This window comes from Quercus robur, chromosome 10, assembly GCF_932294415.1.
Source record: "Quercus robur chromosome 10, dhQueRobu3.1, whole genome shotgun sequence".
NCBI classification, from domain to species: Eukaryota; Viridiplantae; Streptophyta; class Magnoliopsida; order Fagales; family Fagaceae; genus Quercus; species Quercus robur.
The window spans coordinates 16,088,665-16,102,484 of NC_065543.1; the positions used below are offsets into that span (position 1 = coordinate 16,088,665).

Genomic DNA, 13,820 nt, shown 5'->3' on the forward strand with positions numbered 1-13,820 from the left:
ACACAGGCCCCAGATCGTGGCGGGCAACGTGGTGGGTCTCGTGGGGGTGGACATCGTGAAGGTGGTCAAGCTGGTCGCAGCCGTACGACCGAGTCGGCTCCCATCTACGAGGAAGGGAATGAGTCGGGTGTAGAAGAGGTATGGCTTGGCACTGATTGGGTACTGTCTGATGATGACGGCAGGACACCGCGATGCACGCCTGGCGATGGTGCTGGGCCATCCCATAGCGTCGATCATCAGGGCACTGTTCCAGCCCACACTACATCCCATGGTGCTAGCACGGACTATGAGGGCCCTCCTCGTATGTCGCCCCCAGTTTTCAGTGGATCTGCCCATGATGGTGGATGCATATTTGTCCCCACACCAGGCATGCCCACCCCACCTCTAGTGCATGTGGACCCCACCATGTTAGCTCCATCTCAAACCCCCCACGGAGAGGCTGTACAGATTGAGCAGATACCGGCTGAGGACATTGAGTCGGTGGAGGCTTTGTGGAGATCGCGACGCCCGCATGCGCATGCTCCCGATTGCAGGACCGGTGATGGTATGTACTTCGTCTACACTTCCCATTTTCTTGAGCTACTTCTACTGTGCATTTGATTGATTATGTTAATTTAATTATGCTGTTGTGTCTGATGAAACAGGTAAGATTAGACCTGTCAGGGCATATGGGCGGAAACGAAAAGATCATTAAATGCCTTAGTGTATGCTTATACTTCCTGCCTATAGGTGACTGCATAGTTACGTTTCACTTTTCTTCTAAAGTAGTATTTTTTTTTTAGACCTAACTGCAATGGTGGACACGAAAAGGCCATTGAGCCGGATTGTCCCTGTGTGCTTATTCTTCATGTGTATAGGTGACTGGAATAAGCATGCAAAATGTTCTACTGATTGGGGAGAATCTTGGTGGCTGTGCATCTATTTCTGGATCATTGCTTGGGGAGAATACTGGCTGTCAATGTGTTTGTTGTCAAGAAATTGATATTTTGGAGAAAACCCATAAGGCGTATTGTATTTATTGATGTATTAGGAAGTTTTTTTGCACTTGGAGTTTTGATTGCAAATTGACAAATGTCTGGATTGGTATTCATTTGAAGCCAAACTTTCTTGTGTTTTTGTATGTTGTTAGCTACAGTAAAGTGGGTTGTAAGAGAGTAATTTGTTTTTTTTATTTTTTATTTTTTTTTTGAGAAACAAATGTGTGGCATTGTTGATAAGCAAGAAGAAGTAATTTGATACTTTCCATAAAAGAGTTTCATGACGATGTTTGTGCGGATCAATGGCAGAACCAACTCCTTTGTAGCAAATCATTTATCCGAGTCTCTACAATGCTTGGCTAGGTATGTGTCTCTCTCCTAATTTTTTGATTCGCCTTCCCTAAAATTCCTAGATTGGTACATCCTCCTTCCCATTTTCTTATTTTTAATCTCCTTTAAATCCCCTCCTCTCTAGAATGATTAGATCTGTGTACATTTGATTACAAGTTCGTTAGTAGGAACTTTGGAGAATAGAATTTATATTTTTTTTTCTGAGTTCTAGAGCAACTCACAATATAACTTACCTAAAGCTGAAAACGGCAAAAATCTTAGTTATGTGTGCATGTTTTGTTCCTTTCGCTTCTTGGGGTTTGTAATTGTTATTTAACATTGTATATATTAGCTTTTCATTTTGGTAGCAATTTGGGAACCCAATGAGAAACAAAAAATTGATTATTGATTTTTTCATCAATTAGCCTTCTTATTTTGTGATTTTCAGTATATATATATATATATACACACACACACACACATATATATATATATATATATATTTATATGTTGTGTGTGTCATTGGCCAATGAATCAAATCTTGTCCATCATTTGATTTAATGAAATGATGGAGGCGTTCATTGCTTGAACTGGGGATGAAACAGCCTAATGATTATCTTGAGGGCATGGTATCCGTTAAAAAAATTAAAAAGTAATTGAGTGTGTTTTCTATTCTGGTTGGAAAAGTAATAGGATTTAAAGCTGCTTACTCTTAGTGTTGTACGATGGTTACTCACACCATCAGAGCACACTCCTATAATTATTGCATTTGCACGATAGGCTTGTTTTGTTGAATTTTGTTTGTAGTTTCGAGAGATACTTATATGATGATATGTGTTTTATTTTAAATTTATGTAATTCAAGAAAGTGGTTTAGTTGGCCTCAAGATTGGTGGTTTGATTTGCACGGTGGAAAATCTGATATGCAAGGTTGAAAACAGAACCACCATTCGGCATTCATTACCAATCTGACTGGTTTTGTATTTATCTTCACATGATTGAGAGCTGAGTTATTTGCTTCAAAGTTGGCTTTATAATATGCATATGGGTGTTAGAGGACGCTAGAATTGAAAAAAATTTCCAAGGCTTTGCTTACCCTTCCAAGTAGTTGCAAGTCTATGTTTATCCTCTATTTGGTTGAATGCCTTGCTAATCAATTTGCTCAAAATTTTATGAATTTTGGCTAACCATTTTAGCGAACACATTCTCTGAAGATAACAAGGCGGAGTATAAATTATAGATCTTGATAATAATCTCAGCCATTTCTCTTATATGTTATTCTTCAATAATTCATCAATATTTTATAGGTTGTTTTATCTGTTGAATACATGGTTGTTCATGCTTCTAATTGTATAGTTTATGCTCAGGAATTTTCATTTTTCCTTGGAGGGAAATGCAGTTAAGACCATTGAGCTGACATATCAGCTGGCACGTGACTTGTAGGAGAAGAATGAGGACTTGTCTGCTCTAGAAAATGGTATGTAGAGTAGCAAAAATATTTCGTAGAGAATGAATTGCTGAATTATTGCTTCATTGCTGGCATTTATCTGGTTTTTCATTAGACAATTTGTTATTGCTATAGGACTTTCTGCCCCTGCTTGCATATGAAGGGCTGAATAAATTCCCAGCGGTTCATCTGCTTAGCAAATAGTTGCTGAAACTTTGAATTGGCCTTTTCTATAAGTAGAGTGCAAACACATTGGTCTTTTCTATAAGTAAAATACTAAATCTGTGCATGTTCTCGCAAATGCTATAAGAGAATAAATACCTAATGATCTCAACTTGTGAAGGTGGGAGATTTTGTCTCACCCCATTGAGTCACAAACTTGATTTAGGTTGTTAGACGTTCTTACTTTCATTATAAACTTGAGACATTTTCTCATCTATAAGGCTAATTTATTCTGTTGGGGCTTCTAGGTTCGAGGGTCTTTGAGTTTTTACAAGGGCATTACACCAAACTTTCCTAAAGAATGTTCTCGTTCGAAGGGAACCGGCCTCCATCAAATTGGCCATCTGTGGGTAAAGTTGAAATACATGGTTTGCAGGTAACTATATTTTTTGATTTAATTTAAAAATGTATAAGGTTCTTATGCTGAGATTCTAAGAATATCATTGATAAAACAGATCAAATATAGGTTGATGCACTTGTTCTGAGGGGGATCAGTTGCACATTTGAGGAAGTGCACAAAATACGTATTGTTGGCAGAATTGGCAGTGGCAAGACCACTCTCATAGGTGCTCTATTTCGTCCAGTGGAGCTAGCTAGAGGGAATATATAGTAATGTATCTATTGAAACCTGTAGTATTCCATGTAATGTTCACTTTTTACGTAACTTTGAAATTTTAAGTGTTCATTTTTTTTTCTAATTCAGAATAATATTACAAGGTACATCATAATTTTAGGGTTTTATTTACTGTGTTTGGGATTCAAGAACCTTTATATAGCTGTGTTATTTGTTTTTTTAGTTGGTTGGTGTCAATTTTTATTCATGGTTATTTTGTTCTGGACTTTCTATATTCTGGCTATTAAAATTTTCAGAATTGACTTGAAGAATTTAGATCATTTTCTAATGTTGGACGATTTATCATGTATGAATAATTCCAATCCTATCTTTTTTAAACTTTGAATTTTCTTTGATTGGTATGGATTGCAGTGAATCCTCCAACGAGGAGGATTTCCAAATCGTTCATGTAGAGGTTATGCAATTCATTGTTGTTTTTGACGTCATGTACATTCGTTAATCATGGCTCATTGTGTATAGGTTGATCTTGTATTTTGTAACTACACAATAATGGACTGCAGTGAACCAAATAGACGGGGTACGACCAAAGCTGACTGAATAGGATAAAATAGAGTAAATAGAATGTAGTACACCGATTTTCCTAGAAACTACAGTGGACCGAATAAGACCAAAGTAGATATAATGGACCGAATAAGACCAAAGTAGTCCAAAAACAAAAATACAAAATGTTATTTTTCCATATATACATATTTGCTAGTGAAACAACTGGAAAACGATGACACTTCTACTTAAAGCACGCACGAAAGTAGTTACTTGCAAGTATACATATCTTACTAAATACCACAACAAGAAGTCGTACTTTTGCATTCATGCATCCGTACGTTGTCTCGTGGGTGCATCAACTTCATCATCCCCCACAACATGGGCCACCACTTCATTCAACATGTTTGCACTCAACCTTGCGTGGTCACGCTCCTCAATGGCAACTTCCAACTGATACCTTAACAAAGTGTTCCTAATGTCTCCACTGCCATAGTTGGTTCCTTTGCTTAGAGAAGTGCTAGGTGGAGTTGAGGTTGATATGTTTGGAGTTTCCCACGATGTAGACGCACCACCATGCACGCCCATACCATTACCATGCAAATACTCCATGTATGCAGCTTCGGCTTCCCTTTGATCTTTATATGATTTGTGATTGGCGTTTGGGAGTTTATGAACTTGTCTACTCGCATCTAGCCAACTGTCGTATATGCCTGGAACACGACCGTTAAACACAACATAGGTGTGTCCCATCTTGCTCTACAAACACGCAATGGTGGGAATTCTTTGCACCAGAATGTGGTTGCACCTTCTAACGTGTGAAGTGCGCTTTTGTAGAGGAAATGAAGCTAAAACTCGATTCTAAAGAAATCGAGTTATAGCAACATCTACCCCTACATAAAATGCGGAGTTACAAGTAACTTGACTTCTTAGTAACCGAGTTTCTGAAATGCCATCATTTCAATATGTCTTGTCAACAGTAACTCGATTTATATGGTGTCGAGTTTTATATAAAATCGATTTCCTCAATATCGAGTCATGTTGTCCCCCTCCCCACATTTCAGAATCCATGCACGTGTCTGGCTCTATCTGTGCTGAAAACCTTCACTGTCTGGTCTCTGAAAAAGAAAGCCTATGAGGTGAACAAAGTTTGCTAACTCTTCTGCCATTTTCCTTGTCATTATTGCATCCTTACCAGGCGTGCTGTTGCTGTGGTCCCTTTCTTCTTTGTTCTGGCACATCTTCCCTGACAGGTATATATTCACTTACATAACTACTTATAATTGGATTGACTTACATAACTACTTATAATTGGATTGCCATTTTAGGGACAAAATGGCATTGCTTTCTACAACTGTCTTATTCTGACATTATGTGTGTGTATATATATACATAAATGTATGTATGTATAGATATATGTATATATAGACAAACGTACCTACCCATATCATAAGATGTATATGTGGCATGAACAAATATATGTATACACACACACACACACACACAAACACACACACATATATATATATGTATGTATGTATGTATGTATGTATGTATATGCAAATATATGTAAATATAAACAAAGTTACCTACCCATATATGATCACATGTATATATATATACACACACATATATAGGTATGTTTACATATAATGTATGTGCTTAGGGCACCAATTTTTTGAAACATTTTGTTAGGAATTGCAAAAACTGTTAATGCATTGAAAATCTTGAAAAAAATTGTCCAAAAAACGATTAATTATTGTGTGCTCTTATGACATACATTAGCAAAATCTTATATGTGTGTGTGTGTGTGTGTGTGTGTGTGTGTGATAGTGACATTGTATACATATTGTTCCTAAATATGTATAGATATAGTAATGTATATAATAATTATTTTTGAGAATGTTTTTGGGAAATATGTATATAATCATTCTAAATAAACATATATATATAAACAAACATTGTACGGTGAGTTCATATGATGACATATGCATTCATTCATACATATTAACAATGATGTGTAATGTATACTGAGGTTTAAATTGTATGGCTCTTTCAGTTCTGAAAGGCTTTACTGTGTGGGTTCTGAAAAAGAAAGCCTGCGAGGTGAACAAGTTTTGCTGACCATGTTTGCATTTTCCTACTCCCTATTGCATCCTTACCAAGCGATATTACAAACACCCTGATTCTTTGTTGTGGCACGTCTCCCCTAAAAGGCCAATGTTTGTGTCCAAACGAATCAATTGTGTACACCTATAATTAGGATAGCATCATAGTGCATCTGTAAAAGATTAATTACTGTTGCATTAACATAACCCCCTATCTTCTGCATGATAACCACAATTAATTGTCCTTATCTAGGTCTGGCATGGGTCGTCACTGCTTCTACGTTTACTATGATGGGGAACAGTATTTCCATGACTTGCATGGGCTGTCCTATAGAGGCGAGTCAGTGAAGCAGAAGTTCATTGAGTTGAAATGGGGAACACACTTGAGAAAAATGCACCGGAAGATAATGGAAGCTCTACGGTTGGACAGGGAGTCACATAAGATATCCATCGTGTACCATGCCCCCCAGATACTTGTGAGTACTCAGGTTGTCTACAACTCAAATCCGTTGGGTTGCGATGCTGACGTGGACATGATGCGGGCAGTGATTAAGCGGACCCCCCAGTTCATAGCGTCCGACTTGTATGTAACTGTTGAGGCTGTTGGGTTCCATGGTAGTGCAAGTTCACAGCATGCTAGTGGGGTGGAAGAGCCACACTCATTGTCGGTTGACGTGCATCCTCCCTTTGCCTATGCCACGCCTTTCCCTACAATAATCAACCATGTAGTGCGGTTGATCATTTGGACAACACCGAAGTGGTGGGAGCCACCAATACACATGATGTGGGAGGGTCTAGTCACACATATGAACATGTCCAAGCTGATATGGACGGGGGAATTGATATTGATGCCAGCCGAGATGTGTACGAAGAGTTCATTGATACTGATAGACCAGTGGACGATGCAGAGGTCTTAGATGTACCACTGATCGAAAATAACGAGGAGGATTGCCTTACAACAGTTCCTATCCCAGAATGGTTCACATCAAACACATGGGACAATATTAATGACCCATCACCTGCATTGGGTACAGGACATCTTACAAGTTGGCATAAAGGTGACCACCCAGCAAGGGGGATGCTATTCAAGAATAAAGCCTCTGTTCAATATGTGTTGACCCTCTACTCTGTGGAGCATAATAAGCAATACAAGGTCATCAAGTCTGACACCAATAGGCTGGTAGTGCGGTGCATACATGAGGCATGTCTGTGGTCAATTCGGGCCAATTGCAGCAAGAAGAACGGGATGTGGGTTATCAGTACATGTAAGGGTCCCCATAGTTGCTCATCCCTCCAGCTAGCAACTGATGGGCGGATGATGGATTCAAAGTTCATATCCATTGCACTTGAGAAGTATGTACGGGAGGACCTAACTCGAAAGGTAAGGGACTTGCGTAGTATGTTACATGCAAGGCATGGGCATGATGTAACTATGTACAAGGTTTGGGAAGCCAAACAGAAGGCAGTTGCATGTATTTATGGGGATTTTGACGAGTTGTACGCAGAATTGCCACGATTTCTAGCTGCATTGTTCGATGCAGATCCGGATACTGTGACCACATTAAAGTGTGACCCCCATGTCCGGGGGACTTGTATATTCAACTCCGCATCTTGGGCTTTCGGTTCGTGTATTAGAGGGTTCAGGCATTGTAGGCCAGTGATAAGCATAGATGCAACGCACCTCTATGGCAAGTACAAAGGAAAGCTGTTGATAGCAATGGCAACAGATGGTAACAACGAGGTTTATCCACTCGCATTTGCCGTTGTCGAAAGCGAGAGCACGGAGACATGGGGATGGTTCTTGGCATGCCTGTTGACCTATGTTACAGACCGGACCAATTTGTGTATAATATCCGACAGGCATTGTGGGATACAATCATGCTTCGATGACACCACTAGGGGCTACTTGCAACCGCCCTTAACCCATCACTGGTATTGCCTCTGCCATTTAGTAAGCAATGTTAACACTAACTTCAATAGTGTGCCGTTGAAGAACTTGGTATGGAATGCAGCAATTGCGAATCAAGTTAGGAAGTTTGAGAACACCATGGATTGCATCAAGAATTTCAACCCGGCTACGTACGACTATCTTAAGGAGGTAAATCAAGAAAAGTGGACACTTGTACATGACCATGGGCACCAATATGGGGCAATGACAACCAACCTGTCAGAGTGCTTCAATGGGGTACTTAAGGGCGCACGTAGCTTGCCCATAACTGCAATGGTGAAGTTTACATTTTACAAGGTGAACTCATACTTTGACGAACGTCGAAACAAAACCCTAGAGCAGTTGGAAGAGGGGCAAGTGTGGTGCAAATATGCCTATGACAAGTTCAAGGCAAATCAAGAGAAGGCGAAGCTCCATATTGTTAGAAGGATGAGTGCGCAACAACAGTTATATACAGTGGAGACACAGTCTTCACTGTTGAACACTGGTGGGGGAGATCACACCCATAGGGTTTCCCTCATAGACATGACATGCACGTGCGGCAAATGGGAAGCAAACAAGATCCCCTGTTCCCACTTGATAGCAGTTTGTGCCAAACACAACCATGATGCCACTGAGTATATGGATCATTTCTACCGCGTTGAAGAACGGTATCACAGCTATGAGCCGATATTCCAACCACTGAAAGATAGGTTAGAATGGCCGGAGCCAGCAGAAAGGAGAACCGTGATGCCAAACCAGCGGTTGATCCGTGAGAAAGGTCGGCCAAAGTCCACGAGAATCCGCAATGAGATGGATGACGAGGATAGGGAGTTGCCAACCTCATTGTGGATTGAGAATGGACCAAAGTTGAAGTGTGGGTTGTGTCGCCAAGAGGGTCATAACCGTCGTACATGTCCAACTCGAAATGTGGCTTGAACAAGCCATGGTGCTATGTAGCAGGTAACAATTACAAATCATAGTAACAAGGGGGTATCATAAGTTATTCCTCTTTACATGTTTAGATATTACATTATATGAGTTATAATTAAGATACCTGGAGTAATTTGTAGATTGGAACCATGATAGTAATACCATTGTATCAAATTTAGCTCCACTTTGGGCAATCTTGTGATTACTTCTTCAAGTAGTTGCAGTTAGTCTTAACTCCTACATATTACCATTCCAAGTCTTTTGTCCCAGTTTTGGTGTTCTTTCAATCTTATTGTTTGTGGTGTACATATTCTAGTATTCATGGGGTCTCTATTTCCCTAACTGTATATGTTTTGCTGCAGATTTGTAATTGTCGCCAAGGTGTAACTGTAGATGCTCCTCATTTAAGTAGGCAAGCCTGAAGGCTCTTCTGTATTTGTCAATTCAATTTATTAATTACTGTGGGTTGTATACTAATTTCTGTGTTGGCTACTCCTAAGAAAGGAGGCAACTTCTGAAGAGAACAAAAAGAAGGTGTCACTCAAATGCGCAGACTCCATGTTTGCCTAAAACCATTGTTGGCGGATGTTGTCCAAGTTTCAAGTTACAATTGTGAAGAATGTTTAAAATGCAGAAATTGAACTTTTTATTTTTGTACATCAACTAATTTAAATGCATAGAGGCTCTTTACTTACAAATAAGCTTGTATATATGGATAATTTTTTTATTCGCGTAATGGAAATGGGGGAATGTTACTGATGGATGTGGTTGGAAGTAGATGGATGACTTGTTGTTCATAGTATGGTTGTCAGCAGGTCCACTTTTACTATGAATAAGCACGCCAATACTGAATGGGTGTGAACAGTGCAAGTCGCAAGCAAAATTTCAAGTAGAAAGGTTATACTAAATAAAACTCGATTTTCAAGTTAACGAGTTACGTTGCAGTCATTTCTCAATCCTCTTCGACTGCATCCAGTCCAAGTATCTGGGTAACTCAATTTCTGTACATCCGAGTTACGTTGAACATAACTCGATTTATAGAGTACCGAGTTACGTTGGAGAGCACTCTGCACAGTTAGATTCCTCTTGGACTATATCTGGACCAGTCCAAATATCTGGGCTGGGTGTTTGAGCCCAGACAACATAACTCGATTTCTGTAGTACCGAGTTACATAACTCAATTTCTATAGCTTCGAGATACGTTGAAGACCATTGTGCACACTTAGATTCCTCTTGGACTGCCTCTGGACCAGTCCAAATATCTGGGTTGGGTTGGGTTGGGAAGCCCAGTCAACGTAACTCGATTTACGTATTACCGAGTTACGTTGAGAAGAACTCAATTTCTACAACTTCGAGATACGTTGAAGACCATTGTGCACACTTAGATTCCTCTTGGACTGCCTCTGGACCAGTCCAAATATCTGGGCTGGGTTGGGAAGCCCAGTCAACGTAACTCGATTTACTTATTACCAAGTTACGTTGAGAAGAACTCAATTTCTCTAGCTTCGAGATACGTTGAAGACCATTGTCCACACTTAGATTCCTCTTGGACTGCCTCTGGACCAGTCCAAATATCTGGGCTGGGTTGGGAAGCCCAGTCAACGTAACTCGATTTACGTATTACCGAGTTACGTTGAGAAGAACTCGATTTCTCTAGCTTTGAGATACGTTGAAGACCATTGTCCACACTTAGATTCCTCTTGGACTGCGTCCGGACCAATCTAAATATCTTAACTCAATTTCTGTATAAGCGAATTATTGGCAGGTAACTCGATTATCCTAGTATTGAGTAAGTCTACTATAACCCGAGGTTAGGGATATCGAGTTATGTCCAAACCAGCACACACAACATGGATTCCTCTGAGATACACTGCGCACAGCATGGACTCCTTTTAGTCGCAGTACACAGAACTCGATTTCATAATAATCGGGTTATGTGTATGACCACACACCGTTCTGGCCACTATTTAGTGCTCAAACGTACAAAGCAGCAACTGTTCAACTTCTCAGCGAAAAGACTTGGTGTTTGGAGAACCAGAACAATGGCTTCTTAATGGCAGAGAGACAACGACGATGGTCCTGCTGATCGGTCCCCACACTTTTTCAAGATTATTCTGCCGAATGCTGTTCAGGAAGGAAAGCTTGTAAGTATGCTTAAATTTATAAACTAGATTCCTCTGAAAATCATATGCTAATACACATCGTCCACTTCATCTTCTTTATTTGTGATTCTTGAAAAAATGTACATTTGTTACATGTAGTCAGAAAAACTTTCATTTTGCAATACGTAGGTTACATTTTAAGAAGAACACAGTCACATAACAGAGTACTTTTGCATCGAACACTTTTATATGAACAAAAAATGAAACAGGGATAAGCGCATGGTAGAGATTGAGGAAAAATAAATACAGAGCAAGAGCAGATGGCATTTTTTTGAAAATGTGATAGGGCTTATAGGGTCACCACAGATGTATAACTCAATTTAAACTATGAAACTGTGTCCTGGGATCAAACTAGGATACAGAAATCGTTCACTCTTTTTATCATTTGTTTTTTAGAGTTCACAAACTTATGAAGTGGCTAAGTGGCAAAAATTTGTATGTCTAAATCGAAATCCTGCCCATAAACAAAAGTGGGTCATCTTCAATGTTTCCCCAACACCCCAAAACCAAATCACAGACACATTACAGAAGCACTCAAAATACAACATTTCCCCAAAATTTTTTACATTTCAACAACAACAGAGAAATGTTGGATGTTGAAAGCTGTTGATGGTTATTTTGGTTATAAGATTAGGTTGTATAAGAAGCATAAAAATTCATAAGATTTGTTACTGTCAAATATCGAGCCCTTAATATGACAGATTGAGGTTATAGCTATTAAATATAACGTCAATGTTGCATGAGCTGTTATTTTATTTTGTTTGATTTTCTTTTCTTTTTTGTGTGGGGGTGGGGGGCTGTAACTAAGGAGTATTCTGCCATGTGTTTGACTTTTATTTTCTAGCATTGTGTATAAGGATTTTGTTTGCTTTTTTGAGCTTTTGGTCATCCAACAAATAGTAATACCATTGAACACTTATGAAAGTAATATGACCTAACAATCACTAAATCCATTTTTCCTGCAATGGTAGCTGCACAACTCCATAGAGCTTGATTGATTGCATGTGTTTATTTCCCTAGCCTGCATTTATGTTATGGAGATTCTTTTTATAGCGGATTCCAGATAAGTTCGTGCAGAAATTTGGAGTGGATCTGTCAGATATGGCCTTTCTCACTATTCCAAATGGTAGAAAATGGAAAGTCAAGTTGACACAACATGCTGGGGGGGTTTGGTTTCAAAACGGTTGGTCCGAATTTGCAAGCTCTCATGGTGTAGCTGTGGGGCACTTGCTGGTTTTCAAATATGAAGGAAATTCACACTTTGATGTACTCATATTTGATGCCACTGCAACAGAAATAGACTATACTTTAGACGACGAACTCCAAGTTCATAGGATCGAAGATGATGACAGTGATGACAGCTCTGTTGAAATCATCAAACTCTTTTATAGGGGAGAGGGTTCAGGTTTGAATGTTACACTTTTGTAAGCAACTAGTTGATTTGTTTAGCATGTTTACTATTAATTTTATGTGCATGACTTCATATTTTCAACTCGTTTCAGGATCAGCCCATCCTAAGAAAGACGGTGGTGTAGCTGAAAATCTTGTTATAGCCAATGCTTTTAAATCAGAAAATCCCCTTTTCATTGTTATCATTCGTCCATCCTACGTTAATGGCAAGGATCTTGCGGTAAGCTTTTAGCTTCACTAAAATGGAATATTTTTGTAATTTAGAAATGCAACTCCCATTAACTATCATTTTTCATAGATCAATTAGAAAGATTGTCACACTAGATACTTGTTGCTGGACATTTTGTTGGTAACGATTTTTGCTTATTTGTGTTTTTAGGTGAAAAGATGTATATATATTTAACTGTATCATTTGGATATCAAATAGTATCATCTTAGGTTGAACTATTTGTTAAATATCTGTTATTGTTCCTTGTACAGAGTTTACCCCAAGACATTATCAACTACTTACCGAGAGAAGGGTTTATCAAGGACTACACCAAAGCAAGTATACTCCCTGTCAAGCTCCAGATTGTGGACCGATTATGGCCTGTGAAGCTATACATTTATGAACGAAGTGGGGGTTCATCACGTGTCGTATCAGCTGGTTGGTCTGCATTTGTGATGGAAAATAGTTTGCGAGTAGGAGATGTTTGCGTATTTGAGCTGATTATGAGGGACGGTGTTGTGTTAAACGTCCACATTTTCAAATGCCAAGACTAAGTGGTTAGGGTGGATGCAAAGTGATGATAATCTTATGTGATGTTTAGAGTGTGTTTACTTTGCAACTTTACTATTCATCCCTATTTTGTTCATCCCAGTTTGCAACTTTATTGATTGGGTACTTTTGTGATGTTTAGAGTTTCACTCTTGGAAAATTTTTAATTACTATGATGAACTTTCATATGTATTTTAAAATGAATGTGATGCTGTATTTTTTTCTCCAACTTTGTTTGGATTTTGGCCTTTTTGCGTGTCATTCAATTATATTACATTCAATGGCGACTCCTGGATTTTATTTTAGGGGGGTCAACATTGTTATTGCTATAGGATTTTGTTGTTTTCAGATGACATTGTTGTATGTTTTGTATATATTGTAACACTTTAATACAATAACACCAAATCTAAAATTTGTAGTCATTATTTTTGATG

General features: G+C 38.9%; 2 protein-coding genes across 2 annotated transcripts; both read left to right on the forward strand.

Annotated features, from left to right (window-relative positions):
- The first annotated feature begins 6,457 nt into the window (after positions 1-6,457).
- LOC126703884 (uncharacterized) lies at positions 6,458-9,063 on the forward strand. Its single transcript, XM_050402944.1, has 2 exons — positions 6,458-6,861; positions 6,927-9,063. Exons 1-2 carry the CDS (start codon positions 6,458-6,460, stop codon positions 9,061-9,063), a joined length of 2,541 nt encoding a protein of 846 aa, XP_050258901.1.
- A 3,257-nt stretch (positions 9,064-12,320) lies between these two features.
- LOC126703885 (B3 domain-containing transcription factor VRN1-like) lies at positions 12,321-13,391 on the forward strand. Its single transcript, XM_050402946.1, has 3 exons — positions 12,321-12,624; positions 12,722-12,849; positions 13,110-13,391. Exons 1-3 carry the CDS (start codon positions 12,321-12,323, stop codon positions 13,389-13,391), a joined length of 714 nt encoding a protein of 237 aa, XP_050258903.1.
- The last annotated feature ends 429 nt before the right edge of the window (positions 13,392-13,820 follow it).

Excerpts from the sequence above, each read along its gene's own strand:
- LOC126703885 (XM_050402946.1), top strand. The coding sequence starts at position 12,321 with ATGGCCTTTCTCACTATTCCAAATGGTAGAAAATGGAAAGTCAAGTTG. Across the intron at positions 12,625-12,721 it reads TTATAGGGGAGAGGGTTCAG|GATCAGCCCATCCTAAGAAA; the intron begins GTTTGAATGTTA and ends AACTCGTTTCAG. Across the intron at positions 12,850-13,109 it reads TTAATGGCAAGGATCTTGCG|AGTTTACCCCAAGACATTAT; the intron begins GTAAGCTTTTAG and ends TTCCTTGTACAG.
- LOC126703884 (XM_050402944.1), top strand. The coding sequence starts at position 6,458 with ATGGGTCGTCACTGCTTCTACGTTTACTATGATGGGGAACAGTATTTC. Across the intron at positions 6,862-6,926 it reads GTGGAAGAGCCACACTCATT|TGCGGTTGATCATTTGGACA; the intron begins GTCGGTTGACGT and ends TCAACCATGTAG.